The following is a 17,884-nucleotide window of genomic DNA, read 5'->3' as shown; positions in this document are numbered from 1 at the left end:
ATCTGCAATTGGTTTAAGAAATTTAGAACTAGTAATTTTGACTTGAAATGAAGCCCGTATCGGCCATCCAGCAGCGATGAATGCGGAACTTATCAAGATCGTGTTCGCTAAAGATCTGAAATATAACATGCGTGAAATAACGAATATCAGTAACATTTCTAGAACGCTATATAATCACCTGATCAGGATATGTCAATCGATGTAAAGTTTGGATTCCATAGCTATTGACGGAGACATGAATCTTATGAATTGCATCTCTACATGCGATTTGTTTCTCGAGCGACATGAAAGAGATCTTTTCTTAAAGGTGCTTGTCATTGGAGACAAGACTTGGATTTTGTATCAAAATGTGTATCGAAAATATACTTGATTTAAGGATAATAAATTTTCAACTCGCAATTTTCAAGTTGCGACTTTATCCGATGAAACTTCTTTTGTTCATTTGATGGGAATGGAAAGATGTAGTTTATTATGAGCTCCTTCCTCAAAATGAATCCATCAATTCTGCAAAATATTGCAATCAACTTAATGAATTGAAAGCTGCTATAGCAGAAAAACGGCCAGAATTGGCGAATTGACGAGGCGTTGTTTTTCATCACGAGAATATAAAATCGCATATTGCATTGGCTGTAAGAAAAAATCTGTTAAAATTTATGATTAGGATATTCTACTGCATCTTCTGTATTACCCAGATCTATCTGATCTATTATTTGTTTCTGTTATTAAAAAATTTTTTTCATGATAAACGATTCCAATCCATAAGCGAAATAAAAACGCACCTCGAATATTTTGCAAATAAGCCTTAAAAATTTTGGAAGGAAATAATAAGACCTTTTGAGAAATGTAAGAAGATAATAGAGCAGAACGGTTCACATATAATGCAATAAATCAACCGTAAACAACAAATATTCATTTCGTACCAAAAAAAAGATTTATGGGACACCCTAATATCTTATGAGACTCATGGAAAGTTTTTAATAACAAAAAACGGCAATATATGCATAAGCAAACAATAATGATGTTTTAAATATTCCATACGATTCATTAAAATAATACAAATAATATACATACGATACAAATAAAATAACATAATTTGAATATCATAATCTCCATGAAAGATTAAAAATTTTAATAAATTAACATTAAGAAATCCTTTTAAGATTTAAGATTATTTTTTATTATTTTTAAAGAATTGGAAATGTCCTAAATGAAATAAAGAGTTTAGACTTTAATGTCTCCTGAAAAACAATTGCAAATTTTTATTATAAAGATTTTCTATGATTTGCTAATCATAGAAAAAATAATTAACAATAAAAATAATTAAAATTCATGAAATGAAATTTGATTATTAAAAATATTAAAGAGACTACATTGTTAAAAAGATAGATGGATTTTTGGGATTTCAGAAACAGAGATTCAAGAACTTGATTTGAAGATATATCTCAAAAACAAGAGAAATCGTAATGCATTAATTTTAATAATGAAAAAATATATTGCTTGGAAAATAATGGTTAATTTTAATTATTGAAAAGCTTACAATTGTTTGAAATATCAATATTTGTCAGTAAATTAATTTGTCATTAATTTTTTAAATTATAAAACTGGAAAAGAACTTTCAAATAACAATAATTAAGAAATTTAATAGATCAATTAAGAGAGGGTAATTATAGAATAATAATAGAATAATTAATATAGAAGTAATAATTTAGATTAATCTATGTAATGAAAGTAATTTAAATAATAATATATAATAGTCTATATATAATGTATTGATTTATTTATTTGGATGATCTAATTTGGATGATCAATATCTATGATGAAAAGAAATTCAAAAAAAAGAATTTGTTCTTAGAAATATTCGAATAATTCGAATAGTTTATCTAAAAATTAAATGAAATTGTTAAATTATTTGTCATAACTTATACTATTATATAACTTATGTTATATATATTTTATTACATTATATACACTATATTATATTTTTAATTTTGATTGACAATTAAAAATTATAATAAGTTAATAAAATTTGGATAGCATATTTAAATAATTATAGTAATTATTTGTATAAGTAGTAAATAATTATTTACATCTATCTATAATATATGCAATATTCAATGTGATATTAAAAATTTTTTATTACTATATCAAAAATTAATCGAAGCTAAACTTTTCATTTTCTTAAAATTTCAATTCAGTGATGCTTGGATAATATTGTATTTTATCTTCCTTTATTAGATAATTATTAAAAATTATCATTATTTTTATCTATTTCTGTCAATGAATTTTAGTGGGTTCGATATATGACTTGTGATGGTCTTCCGAATCCTGGATTGCTATCTGACATGAATACGTTTTTGTTTCTTTGGTCATTGGAAGATGAACTTGCAACTATGGATACCATAGAAGAAAAATGTCGAGTGATCATACATGTAAGTAATATATATATGTTTCAGTTTTTAATTTATAATTACGATTAATTATAATATGGCATTTCAGTTATTGAATAAACTTGATAAAATTATTCGCTTTTCCACGTTAATTACGAAAGAATATGTGACTGAATGTGAAACGGTAATTCTTGACAAAATTTTATTCCATTTCTTCTTTTACTTTCTTTTGTAAAATATTCATGTAATTAATGCAATGTAAATTAATGCTTAGATCGCTGCCCAACTTCGATTAAAGCTGCAACGATGGATAGATCTTGCATGTTATCGTATGTTACGTAACATCGAGACAAACATGACTAGAGAAAATACAAAAACAACTAGATATGTTCGGACTACGAACAAAGCAATATGTTGTGTTTGGGCTCCGATCACGTTACCAATAGGAATGAAACGACAAGTAACGGAAAGAGATCGATTATCAGTATTTCCCGGAGTTGGGTATATATTTTCTTCAATTTAGTTCCTAATGTTATTAAACGATTATTAAGTTTAATATAATTCACATGTTGTTCAATAGAAAATGCATTGAAATAGAATTCAAAGAAATAAAATTGAGAATTAAAATGCCAAGTGACATGGATTGTCATTGTATGGCGATTAGAGGTTTATGGCTTGCTTACGATCATTATTCGATTGGATCGAATTCTTATTGGATGTCCAAACTTCCAGAGTTATTCGATTTGTGGAATCCTACTCTCGGTGTGTTGTATATCATTCTATATTCTATACCAATTTTTCATTCAAATTATTGATTTATCAATTGGATCTAATTATGTATAATTTAATTCTTTTTATCATTTTTTTTCCTTTATTAGGTCTTTTTGAATATTCAGTAAAAGAATATGATGAAAAAATTCGAATAGGCGAAGAGCAAGCAGAAGGAAGACGTTTGCGATTAGAAGAGAAAAAAGCGATACTCGAAAAGTTAGAGTATCCTTCGGTACCGCGAATCGATAGAAGAAAACGTGTTAGAAAGCAAAAAAAATCTTCGCCGAAAGATCATCAAACAGAATTCGAATCCATGTTGACTTCAATATTACCTTCGAAATCAGAATTATTACCTTATTTACCCACCCCAAATGAGATCATTCTTGAAAGGGAAGGTACAGCTTTTATTTAATTTTCATATAATGTAAATTTCGTTTAATTCTCGTTTAATAAAATTATGCGAATATAGAATAAAATTTTGTTCATAGAAAAAGCTATGTCAGAAAGTAAAAAATTATTATTCACTCGATGCGAAAAAACGGAAGTGAACTTGCGAAAATATAAAATTCTCGGTGGAGTATTTTGCGTGGATATTCTCTATCAACCACCGCAACCGAAGGATCTTGGAAAAGATACTTACTTGACAACTCGTAAGTTTATATACATGTCACTATCACTCTTTACAGTAGTATTGTTCAACAATTATTTATATAAACAATATTAAAGTCCAACAAAGATGTGATTTTGAGATTATAAAATGAGTGTTTCAATTAAATACTATCGCTTATGATTATAGTACATTTTTATATTGTGAATTTTAATTGAACTTAATGACAATTAATTTTAATTGTTTTTGTGGTTGATAATTGATTGAATTCCGCAGTTTCTTATTGTGATTTAATTTATATTAAATCTTTCTAACTCCTGTGACCACTAATTGTGATCTAATTAATAATTGAATATATTCTGAAATTTGATTTTTTGGAAACTATTGTGAATCTTCTTGCAATTATTTTATTATTATTTTTGACAAAAAAAAAGTAATAATAATTAAAATAATTAAAAAGGAATCCAACGATGGATTCTTACGGGATAAATCACAATGCGGAAATAAAAATCTTTACAATTATTTTAGTCGCAAGATATAGCGTGTAAATGTAACTTATAAATTGGCCATTGCTATTGTACTAATATTGTATTGTGTTAGTTTCTCGAATACTTGAGAATAATTGAGAGTTTAGAATAATATATTCATAATTTATTATTCATTTCATTATTATTAGAAACCTAAATCTGTAGAAAATCTAAATTGTTGAAAATGCTAAAGCTATTGAGAAGTGAAATTCAAGCAATTGATGATCATTTCATAAGTTAATTCTAATTTTTATTTTCAACATGCTTGCTCACTAGCGATTTCAATACTAATTATATACTGAGATAATATAGACCTAAAGTATATTAAATAAAATATATTATAAATATATAATTGATATATAATATTAATTAATGTTCATATTAAAATATATATTAATTCTAATTTTCTAAAGTTTTTATTTCTCTTTATATAATTGGTGATTTTAATCTCCGTCATCCAAATTACTTGAAATAGAATATTGTTTGCTTGCTAGTTCTATGATTCTATCCATCATGTTGAGAGGATAGATTTTTCTCTTGTCACTAAATCATTTTTTGCAAGATCTGTATTATTAAAATGTGCCATTTGTTTACTATAATTGTTATATATATAGATATTCTTATTTATTTATCAATGTTATCAGACATGTTGAAACATTTCTTGGATTAGTTGATATCTAAACAATTCATTTTGACTTTTCACAAATTGTCTTCTGATATGTATTGCCGATTAAGAAATAATTTTGAAAGATTTAAGTCATCAAAATCCGATAACATGAAAGTAAAGATATGGGAGTTCAAGCAGAACTCTATTTGAGTTAACAGAATATATAATTCTTCGAATATTAAATGATTATTTGCCAAATAATTCTTAAATGATATTTTAAGAATTTCATTGCACCTTTTCATAATTCACTCAAGTATGGCGCATACTTCCACAATTCAAATGTCATTTTGTGTTGTATCTTTCTAACTTATCTGACATCATAATGTTATGCTCCTTCAAGCATATTTAATTCATGCAGTTTATTTTGCGTTTCTATATAAAATTGTTCTGTTATTCAAATATATTGTGAATAATTTTTTGTAAATTTCCAATTTAGAAATGTTTCAATAATAAATGATTCTATATATATAATATCTATAATAAATTTTCATACAAAAGTGTACGAAAATAAACAAATAAAATCTCATTACAATTTTGCTATAAGTCATATGTGGTCTATTTGATCTCAAGTTCAAGATCTTACATTATCTTACATATTTTCCTACTATTTGCTTCACTGAGAATTTGTAGGCTATATATTAATATCGCTAAAAAAACCTAAATTGTTAAAAATGCTAAAGTTATTGAAAAATAAAATTCAAATTATTTTAATTGTTTCATAAGTCAATTCTTAATGAGCAATTTGATACAGATAGTTGCAGATAAAAATAGAATTCGTTCATTTAAAAAAAAATTAATTTTTTGAATTAAAGTTATTTTTAAATTTAATTTTATCAATTTTATAATTAAAGATTGAAAGAAAAATTATTTAATAAAAAAAACAATAATTTAATAAAAAACATGATTATTATATATTTTCATTATTATATTGTTACGAATATATTATAATATAATATTTTTTAAAATAATTTTCTAAATAAACTCAAGTGATATATATTTTATTATGAATATTATAAAAATAATTTATTCCTTTTCTTTCTTTTGTTTAAATAATTATGTTTAAAGTATATGGTAATTTTTGATATTTCTTTCACATAACTGTTGTTAAATAACTAATAAAATAAACTAATAAAATAAACTGTTGTGAATTTAATTATAATTTCGAAAATCTCTAATTAACTGCATTAAGAATTTTTTATAAAAGGTAGATCTTGCATGTTATAATTATTGTTTTATTAATTATTTAGTTATTATTAAATTATGAAAAAAATATTTACCGCAATATTTATTTAGATTATTCTGATAATCTTGATTTGTATTGTTGAGAACATTTTCTCAAGTAACCTTTAGAGATTTTAAAGTTACTCGTTGCGCCTTAAAAATGTAAAAAATAAAGAAAATTAATTAATATATGTATTAATATAATTAATTAATATATGTATATAATATAGAAGTGATTAATTAAAAAATAAATAAGATTAATGGTTTAATTAATGATACAAAGAATAAGATATATATATATATATATATATATGTAGACTGATACATATAAAAAATAATGATATGATATAAAAATAAAAGATATAAGAATTAATTAAACTTAATTAAAAATGAAAGAATAAAATAATAAATAATAATTATTTATAAAAATAAAAAAATAAAAAATCGAATACTTATAACATTAATAATAAAATAGAATTATATAATATTATATATTATATATTATATAAAATTATTATTCCTTGTCCGAAAATATGCTATACATTTTAATTTTTTTTGTTCGAAAATATGAAATGTATTTGAAAAAATTAAATAAAACTAAAATTAAATATAAAAAAATATTAAATTCATTTTATTATCATAATGTAACTAAATATAAATAATTTTATAATTTTTGTAATCCAAATTTAGTTAAATTGAGATTTAGCCTTTTTGAACACTTCTCTTTGAAATATATACTTTTTAGCTAACTTCATGAGGAAATTTTTATCTTATTTATATGAGGAATTTTATAGGAATTTTTCTCTTGTCAATATAATTGATTCTATATGTGTTTATAATATTATAAAAACGTTATCAAAAGTATTTTTCTTTAATTTATTAAATGCATTTTGAACACATTCAATTCATCAATTGTATTTGACGAAGCTTTATGTTGTAGTGATTGAATAAAGTTAAAAAATCTCAAAGTTAAAAAATTAAATAAAGTTAAAAACCACTGTTAGTTTGTTGATTTAAATTGAATATTTCAATCATTGAACTGCAGTAACAATATCTTTATCATTATTAGAGGAACTTTACAACTTTATTAATAGCACCATTTTTTAATTTTTCTTTGTTCTTCATATACTATAATAGTTAAAAAATACCATGACATTGTTCATTAATCAATTGCTTTGCTTTGGCATTTCTTCTTTGTAAATTCATGTCCGATTTGGATTAAAATTTTTCATTTTGAAATTACAACACTGACTATTTTATTTTTCTTAAAAAAACTAATTTTTGATCTTCAAATTCCAATTTAACTCAAAAGCAATACTTGTCAATATGTAGATTATTTAGCTTTTAATGTAAACAATATCAATATAATGAATATTGCAAGTTGTTTTCGAAACTTTAGATAATCTAAAATTTTTTTTCAAATTATACTATATTTTCGAACAGAGGGAGTATATTATATATAAGATTATTATATTATAAATTATATTATATATATTATATATTATATATTATATGTTATATATTACATATTATATATTATATATTATATATTATATAAAATTAATAAAAAATTAATTACTATTATAAATTTTCAAAGTTTTATACTTATTATTATCAATAATAATTAATCGTAGAAAAATAAATTTTTTTTTGTATTTTATTTGTATTTTTTATTTGCAAAATGTTAAATATTTTTTGTTTCTATGCTTTAACTCCACAGAGTATTATAAGGTTAGATTTTAATATAATAGACAGACATCTATATTACAGATCAATTAATTTATTTGAAGGAAATTTAATTGTTTAATTTAATAAAATTTAACTAATATTTTTTTTATATAAATTATTTTTTTGTTTTGGTCTTTAGAATTGACCTCCAAAATATCTTATAAACTATTACTTATTATTAAAATTATTATAGCCTTTTACTAATTTAATGTTAATGCCTATAAATCAATATTGTGTCTTATATTTGCTAAAATATACATATATAAGCAACTGGTTTTAAATCATATATTAGTACTTAAAAGTAGTAATTTTGAATCGGAAATGAAACCATATTTATTGTTACAGTCGAGTTACCGAAAGAACCAAAATTTGTGCCATTTTATAAACCATATGAAACACCTCAGTCAGATCCAGATTCCGAGAGAACGCCGGAAATTATCGAGGCTGAAATGAAAGCTTTAGAAGAGGCAATGGATGCATTAGTCTTGCTTACTCTCAAGTCAGTTTCCACAAATTTTCTTTTTTATACATTTCTATTAACACAATCTTATTCTAAGAATTTGTTAATAGAAATTGTTGTTGATATTTGTCTTGTTCTTCTGACAGATTGCCCGACTCGGTTTTCTGGTTTGAACCACCAGTAGTCGCTCATTGGTTACCAGAAAAAAGGATATGGTCAACAAAAGACATTCACGATATTAAATACAATGAAGAGAAACAAACAATTGCTTTCAGAACTGGAAGATTGGGTATTCATGGATTAGCTGGATATAAATACGCAAATCTTCCATTTCAAAGTTGGGAATTGAAACCAGAAACGAAAAAAAGTGGCTGTGTTCACATTGGAGTAATTCTCACTGTTACAGCTGCTATGGTTCAAGCTGAATTTCTTATCAGGGTATTTTTCCCAATTGAAACTTAAAATTTAAATGCAAAATTTTTTTATTTGATACTTTTTTATTTATATTAAAAATCAATTTTATTTATAGGAAGATCAAGTTTGTTTAAAATCATTCACTGGTATCACGTCTACACCACTTGAAGAAATTCTCGGTGAATATTTCAAATTAGAATATTTAATTGAGGTATGTGATAATTCATTTTGAATTTTTTTTTCGGCTTAAATCATATATTTCCATCTATTTTCTCGCGATAATCAAATAATTGACAGTAAGTAATGCAAAAGGTGCTCACAGCGGTTACAACAGGTTGGATGTGATCTCTTTCCGGAACGAGATGCTGCCAGTTATTTGAAAGGACTCCCAATAAAACACCCGATTGCAGAGAAACATTTAAGAGAATGTATGGCTCTTTTGTCTACTTCTTATATTTTTTCATGGTCACGATGGAATGCGACTCGAGACTTTCGAGAAATAGTTTTACAATTCAAAGAAGCACACGGTTGTATTGCTAAAGAGGTGATGAAAAGTCGATTGTTCTTTGATTATTGTTTTTAAATTAAGATTAATTACTTATTATATCTTTTTTTAGCGTACAAATCAAATGCTCTTGGTGACACCTTCGCGAACTATGCGTATACGTTGTACTGAAGTCAGTTCTGAATTTTCCGATTTACCATTCGAGGATCAAGATACTAAGGTAAAGAAAAAAATGATTATTTAGAAAATAATTGTCATCTTCAATTTTAAATATATTATAAAGAATAACAATTTTTAACAACTTTTTCCAATATATGTAACTGCTGCTTGGTTTTATTTGAGTTAGTTTGTTTTTAATACATTGAATTTCGATTATGTATGTTCATGACAATGAACCACTTATTTAATGAATTATTTACATAAATATATTAGACAGCCAGTATTCATATATATATGTATATAACAATCAGCAAAATATATATTAGCAATAAGCAAATTAATATCACTATATTTAATATTTATTTAAATGGGAAAAATTCAAATAAAATACAAAACAATGATCGAAAAATGATAATATTTTTGGTCATCTTGTTTTTCATTACTTTTCATTATTTTATTTATTATTTATTATTATTTATTATTATTTATTATTATTTATTATTATTTGTTATTATTTATTATTATAATACGATTTATATATAATTATTTATATATAATATGAATAACGAATCGAAAAGCGCATAATAGTTCAATCGAAAGTTATCTCAAGAATTGTTATCTAAATTCATAATATGTGTTCATGTTTATGACAAAATGCAATTGCTTATTTATAAGCATATTATTTATAAACATATTACCGATAATTTAAAATGTATAAAAACTGAATTATTAGGTGTGCAAATAAGTTCCTTCTCCTTTTTTTTATCATAATTTTTAATTGAATTCGAATTATCGTTTGTGGTACCATTTAAAAGAGCGTTTTTTTGTTTTTAAGAAAAGTTGTGATAAGAGTTTCCTATGCGCTCTAAGAGTTTCCTATGCAACAATTTCAAGCAATATGCGAGAAGCATTATTTGCGTCACTGCTTATTTTTTGCATTCCATTTAGGAAATCAGCTGTTGAAACTACTGCGGCACTGGGAGAGAATGCTGTATTTTACAGAAAAAACTTAAAATTGAAGATGCAGAAAGTAGTAGCAAAGATTTAAAGTCGGAACTTTTAATTTAGAAGATGACGATTCTTCAAATACATCGAGAAAGTTTGATGATGGTAAATTAGAGGAATTGCTCAACGAAAATGCGATTCAGATGCAAGAAGAATTGGCAGAAAGATTGGGAGTCACAAGCAATATCTATCTAAAACAATTGAATAAGATTTAGAAATTAGAGCAATGTTCTACATGAATTAAGCGAAATGAATAAGAAAAATAGACTCTAGAGATTTCTGTTGTCTTGCTTCCATGGCATAAAAGAGAAAATTTTCTGCACAAAATTGTTACTGATAATGAAAAATATTGTATTATATGATATTATATGATATAATATTATATGACAATCCCAAACGACGAAAATCGTGGGTTAATCTTGGAAAACTGTCAACTTCAGTGATAAAACCGAATTTGCATCGCAAAAAAGTTTTGCTGGAATTTCCGAGAAATCATTCATTATGAACCGCTTCCATATGAAAAGACAATTGCTGAATATTATCAAAATCAATTAATAAATTTATAGACCAGTTAGAGTAACGACCATTTACTGAACAAAGAACAAGACACGTGATTTTGCAATCCAACAATGCTCGATCACATGTTACAAAAGGAACGCGTAACACAATTTATGCGTTAGGATGGGAAGTCTTGCTACATGTGTCATACTTTCCAAATCTAACTCCATCAAACTATTATCTTTTTCGGAGTTTGCAACACTAATTGTCAAAGAACTATTCCAACTCAATAGAAGATATCCAAAAATGTATTGATAATTTCATAACCAACAAGCAGTTATCATTCTTCAGCGATGGAATTTATAATTTCACCAGATGGGAAAAAGTAGAGAATGAGGATAAATACTTTGAAATATTATCTTGTACCTGATTTATGTGTAATAAATTGAATTTAGAAAAAAAAGGAAAAAGAATTTATTTGCACACCTAATAATATCAATAATACTAACTTAATAATACCAATAGATTTGCAAAATATAAAAATGAAATATATACAATTATTAAAAATATATAAACATACACAATCCTTAAATAACTAAATTATAATAATAGTGAAATCAACTATATATTAAATAATTTAATAGTAGTCATAGTAATTTTAATCTTCTAAAGATTGTTTTATTTTATTCTTGCATTTCGTGAATTTAAAAAATATATGAAATATCTAATCTGTACATAGATAAATATTAATTATATAAAAAATTATATAAACAATGAGTTAGTTCATCCATTATATATTTTAAATATTAGTATAATATTTAAAATATTTATAAAAATAAACACCAATCCCGCATTGATATACACATTGAACACATATGTATAGACAAAATTCTGTAATAGTAATAATAATTTTTGTTAATTTTAGAAACTATGAATTTGCGACAATCATAAACATTATAATTCTTGAGATAGTTAGTTTTAAATTTAATTTTAAATTTTCAATCGAATTATCGTATACTTTCTAATTCAGTTAATAACTAAAATTATCCTTGTTTTATATTTAATTTTTGCATTCTAAATATTAAAGTTAAAATATTTCAAGTCTATTATGAGGACATAGTTTTGACTGGTTTATTCCTTATATATTTTAGATACTAACCACTGCAATATTATAAAAACAGTAGATAAACGATGTGATGCACATAATGAATCATATGCTATTAGATATATAAATGGAATTCAATAATATTTATACAATTTTTTAAATATATTTAAAATTAAAAGCGAAGATTGCATATACAAAAAAAGTTGTTAAATATATTGATATAATATTTTTATTGTATAATATATTATAGATATTGTATTTATATTATATATATATGTATATATATGTATATATATGTATATATATATAAATGATGATTGTTACCTAAATATTTATCGAGAAAATAAAAGATATAATTTTACTTATTGAAATAAGGAATTAAAAAATATATGATAGTTTGATAGAAAGCTTATGTCTCAAAAATTACAATGATTACAAATTTATAGAAATTTATAGTTATACAAATTTATAGTTTTCGATATATTAACAAAAATATATTATAAAATATATATTATTTTATTTCATACTGTTTATATATGAATATACATATATGTGATTGTATATAGAATGCAATTGATACAATCGTTTTGCTTGTTTTATTCGATTACGTTTCGATTAATTTGTGATTGATTGTCAAACGAATTATAATAATTATAATAATTAAAGTTACAAAAGTAGTGATATTAATATTATAATTTTGAACACTGGATTTTTTTATTATTTTATTATTTTATTTTTTAAAAAATTTATGAAATGCCCAAATTCATTATTATTAGAATTGGAAAAAAATGAATCGAGTGATATTACATTTTTATAATAATAAGTATTTTTTCAATTTTTATTAAACTATCGAATAGATAAGATAAATTTCTTATTTATTTATAATTTGTATATATATATTACCAATGCATTCAAATTTAAAAAGAAAAAAGAATTTCTCTGAACGGCATTTAGTATAAACATTATCTTTGATAATCGAAATGTTATTAAGTTATTATTTATATAAGTTGTAGAATAAATAAACATAAACATTGATTTTCTTTCGATACATTTCAGTTCTATGTACAAGTTCAAGAGATCGATTAATTGTTACATTTACAATAATATAACTATCTATGTATGAAATCTATGTATAAATTATATTTATCAATTTAATCGAAAAATATATTTATTGTGTTATTATATTTTCTGATATTTTCTTTTTTGTTACTTTAATATTTTGTGTATATAAATATAATTTTTATAAAAAAAATAGTATATAAAAAAAAGTAAAAAAAAAAGTTTTTTTTCACTAACTTTTAATCCAATATTTTTTTATATTACTTTTAATTTTAGTTTAATTTTAATCTTATTTTTATTTATATTTAATGTCATATATTTTTAAAATTTGTGATATCATTAAAAAAATGATGATATTATTGAAATCACTTACTATTTTTAATATTAAAGCTTTTTTTTAAGTTTATTTGGTTTATTTCATTAAAAGAAATAATAAATTAAAATCAAAAAAATTCTGCGATGGATATATTTCGTGTATTTAATGTTTCTAAAAAAATAAATGAAAAATTTATGTTCTATCTATTTATATATTTTATTTTAATTTATATTGTATGCTATATATATTAATTCTACAATTTATTTATAAAAATTAATATTTAAAACTTTATATATATATAAAATATAAAATTTTTTTAAAACTTTATATACATATAAAATATATTATTAAAATATAAAATAAAAATTTTCTTTCGTTATTCGCTGCCAAAAAGAAATGAACAAAAGAAAGAATAAAATTCATTTGAAAAAAGTGAAATTCTCACTTTAACTTCTTTTATTAATGATTGAACAATAAGAAAATAAAAACAAGAATTAAATTAATCACAAAATAAACTTGTGATAATATATATTAGAATATTAGAATCAAAAAAAGAAACACAGAAACTGTGTTGTTTAGAAAACAATGAAAAAAATTAAATTCAATGTTTAAATTGCCAAAAATGAGTATATGAAACTTGTATTAATATTCCTGAATATTCTGATAATTATATTTATAATAAATATAATTCTTATTATTATATTAAAACTATTTTGAGTTATATTAATAATTTTTATTGTATTTTTATAAAAAACTGTTACTTTATGATCTCTCAAAATGTACAAAAATTTCATGTTAATTTAAATTAATTATTATAAACATAATTATTTTGATAGATAGTTATTTTGTTGCTTTATTTTGATATTATTATATTATTATATTATTGATATTATTATCTGATATTATTTATAAATAAAATAGAATGAAAGAATCAAAATATTATATTTTTTATTTATTTAAGAAAAATCTTAAGCATCAAACATTAGGAGAAATTTTATAATGCAATAATTGAAATATATAACTATATATGTTCTATTATGTGTATATGTGTGTATGTGTGTGTGCGCGCGCGCGTACGTGTGTGTGCATGTAAGTATGTATTTATGTATTTAATAATACAGAAGCAAATTTGAAAGATTGCCAATACAAAATTTAAAACAATTATATGATATGTTTTTAAAATGATGTTTAATTTTTATTTAATTAAATTTAAATATACAAAATTAAAAAAAATACAATGATTTCTATGATAATTCGTATAATCATTAGGAAAATAATGACAACAAACTCATCTTTGTATTTATTCATCATTTTTAAATAAACAAAAGTAATAATGAGATAAAAAATATTTAATGAAAAAAAACGAAAATTTAAATGAAAGTTTAGAATATGGTGACTAGAGTTCATATAGCTAGATCATATATAAACAGCATGGAATTATATAGAATTTTTAGATTAGTTTTTTAAGTAATTAAATAATTTATAAATTTTCTTATAAAATCAACTAAAAAGATATAAAAGCAATAGATACTATTGTAGATAATATACAAACATGAACATGACTATAAAATAGCTACCTACAAATAATATATAAGATATCTTATTAATATTACATTTCAATTGTCATCATTAATGTAACCAAAATAACAAAACGATTTATTCATTTTAATTCGATTACAGAAAAATAATGAAAAAGTTAAAAAATAAAATGCAAATTTTCACATTTATCATTCTAAAATAGATGGAAGATTTTAAAAACAAACATAAATAAAATATGAAGAATTAAAACAGTATTCCTATATTAAAATAAATAATATAATTAATTACGATAAATTATATTAAATTATTTTCGTCATCGAGTATTAATAAAGATACATATAACTTAGAATCCGACAATAAACAGAGATAAAAAATTAATATAGAAAATTAATATAGAACTACAAAGAAATATAAGATATCACAGTATCGATATCAAACGTATAGCAATAGAAAAAATTACTATAATAAATTATCAATTTGTGTTTAAAGTGTATTTTACAACATTGCGGGTAAAGTAAAATAAAAAATATAAATAGTAACTAAGCAGTAAAAAAAAAAAATATCTTGCAAATCATAAAATTTGTGTAAAAACAGATATAACAAAAACTTCTTTCTCCCCTATAAAAATTGAATGAAACTTTAATTTTCTATTTAAATGATTTTAAATAGAAAACAAACAAATAATAATTTAGTAATAATAATAACTAATCTAATACTAATTTTTTTATTTAATCAATCTTTATAAATGACATAATTTATTGAACTATAAGAGATACATAACTTATATAAATTATTGAACATAATATTATACATAATAACAGAATCAAATTTTCATCAATAACTTAATCATTTCAGAATTAAAATTATTATTAATTTAATCGATAAAGATGTAAAGTTTATGATATATGATAAATAATTTTTATGATAGAATTATTTATATTATTATAATGTTATTATTATTGTTATATAAAATTATATTATATTAATATTAATATAAATTATTATATATTATATTATATTAATATAATATAATTATATTATATTATAAAATTATATTATATTAATATAAATATAAAATATTAATATAATATATTATATTAATATAAAATTATATTATATAATAAGAAGAAAAATATTTATTTACATGATTTTTTATTTATTTTGATGGTTATTTAAACAAAATATTGATGATAATTCCGAAAATTCATTTTATAAAATCTCATTATAGTATATGATACAAAACATCCATTAAAATATGAAGGATGTAAAAGAACTATTATTATTAAAAATATTATTAAATATTAAATAAAATATCAATACAATACATATGATATATTACATATAATTTTTACATATGCAAGTAACAATAATAATAGTAAAAAAATGGAAAATCATAAAAATGAAACAAATGAAAAAATATAAGTATTGATTTTTTTCTATTTTTAAAACATAAATTCAATTCAGAACAATACAAAAACTTTTTTCAAATTTTAAGAAACAATTATATAATAATAGAACCAAAAATGAACTAGAGATTAAAAAGAACATCACTCAAAGCTAAAATATTAGTGCAAATTATAAAAAAACTATCATTAACAACAATTTTGATGAATCTATTTATTAACCAACAGTAATTTAAAAAATAACAAATTTTATAAACTTCGTAATAATTAAAAAGTAATAAATAGAATACAAATTATTTTGAAGTTCGGAATTCTGATTGATTATTTGCAAAATTCATATCAAATAGAATTATATATTATGTAATAATATCATAAATTAGAATTAGTTTAATTCAATAATCAATAAGAAATTAAATTGTAAAATATCTTTTAAAAAATTTGAATACATTGAGAATATAAGATCTAATCGAAATAATTCAAAAAATAACTTGATATTGATAAATAAAAATAATATTATTAATATAATAATAATATTGTAATAATATAAAACTAAAAAAAATAAAAGATAGTTGAATACATTAAAAACATTACAAATACAGATATGTGGCAAAAAATATAATAAATATTTTTTCAATGCAAATTATTCAAATTATAAAATGCGATATAAAAATTAATAGCGTCTATAATATTATATATATATATATATATATAATATTATATATAATATTATATATAATCTTATATATATATATATATATATATATATATATATATAAGATTATGTAACTCCTTATTAACGAACTTATTAACAACTTATTTTGAATAAGTTTTAAACTCTAGAATATTGATAAAACAATTTGTATACAACATTTTATTTAAATCCATAAATAAATCGTTGTATATTTTATTTAATTATTGAATTTTTTTATAAGATTTCGGATAATGAATTTTTTTAACACAAACTTGCTTTTTTTAATTATTCTCATATATACAAAAAAATCACTAATAATACTTGAACTAAATTGATTTTCATAAATGTATCAATTAAAAAACTTTATCTCTTATTTACATGTTTATAATAATATCTTATTCTGATATGAAATTATTAAATAAAAAGAAATAATAGTCAAAATTTAATATTTATATTTTAATTATATTTCATTACTATCACGTATTATATCTATTAAAAATCTGTATAAATATTATATTTTTCTTCTTTTTAGCTTACTATTGCAATATTTTATTCATTAATTTTTTTCGAATAAAATTATTTCGATTATTGTATAATTTAGTTTGGATAAAATGCGATACGCATTTCTTGACCGAAAAAACAAATTTTGAGATAGGAAGAAAAGAGAAAAGAAGAATATAGAATTTTAGCTTCCCGTCTTTATGAGTTTTCAAGATATTAGTAACAAAAATTTTTTATATGATTGAATTCTGTCTATATGTGCTTGTTGGCAATAAATGCGATATGACTATTTATTTATTGTTTCTATAAGTACATTGCAAC

The 17,884-nt window shown here is 21.5% G+C and overlaps 1 protein-coding gene across 8 annotated transcripts in view; it reads left to right on the top strand.

Annotated features, from left to right (window-relative positions):
• Positions 1–17,884, top strand: part of LOC107994046 (dynein axonemal intermediate chain 7 homolog) — a 39,648-nt gene that overhangs the window by 15,955 nt on the left and 5,809 nt on the right. For 3 of the 8 annotated variants that reach the window (XM_062074345.1, XM_062074334.1, XM_062074351.1), the window contains 11 exons: positions 2,289–2,429; positions 2,497–2,571; positions 2,662–2,888; positions 2,968–3,149; positions 3,266–3,553; positions 3,647–3,808; positions 8,254–8,407; positions 8,515–8,806; positions 8,898–8,993; positions 9,105–9,326; positions 9,400–9,507. In XM_062074345.1, coding sequence (XP_061930329.1) covers positions 2,289–2,429; positions 2,497–2,571; positions 2,662–2,888; positions 2,968–3,149; positions 3,266–3,553; positions 3,647–3,808; positions 8,254–8,407; positions 8,515–8,806; positions 8,898–8,993; positions 9,105–9,326; positions 9,400–9,507 — 1,947 coding nt within the window. Of the gene's footprint in view, positions 1–2,288; positions 2,430–2,496; positions 2,572–2,661; positions 2,889–2,967; positions 3,150–3,265; positions 3,554–3,646; positions 3,809–8,253; positions 8,408–8,514; positions 8,807–8,897; positions 8,994–9,079; positions 9,327–9,399; positions 9,508–10,394; positions 11,420–13,110; positions 13,237–17,884 lie in introns of those variants that run through there. The other 5 variants (XM_062074361.1, XM_062074364.1, XM_062074358.1 and 2 more) reach the window with 5 other exon arrangements.

Source organism: Apis cerana, linkage group LG1, assembly GCF_029169275.1.
Source record: "Apis cerana isolate GH-2021 linkage group LG1, AcerK_1.0, whole genome shotgun sequence".
In the NCBI taxonomy this organism is placed as follows: Eukaryota; Metazoa; Arthropoda; class Insecta; order Hymenoptera; family Apidae; genus Apis; species Apis cerana.
This window is presented reverse-complemented; position numbering and strand designations above follow the sequence as displayed.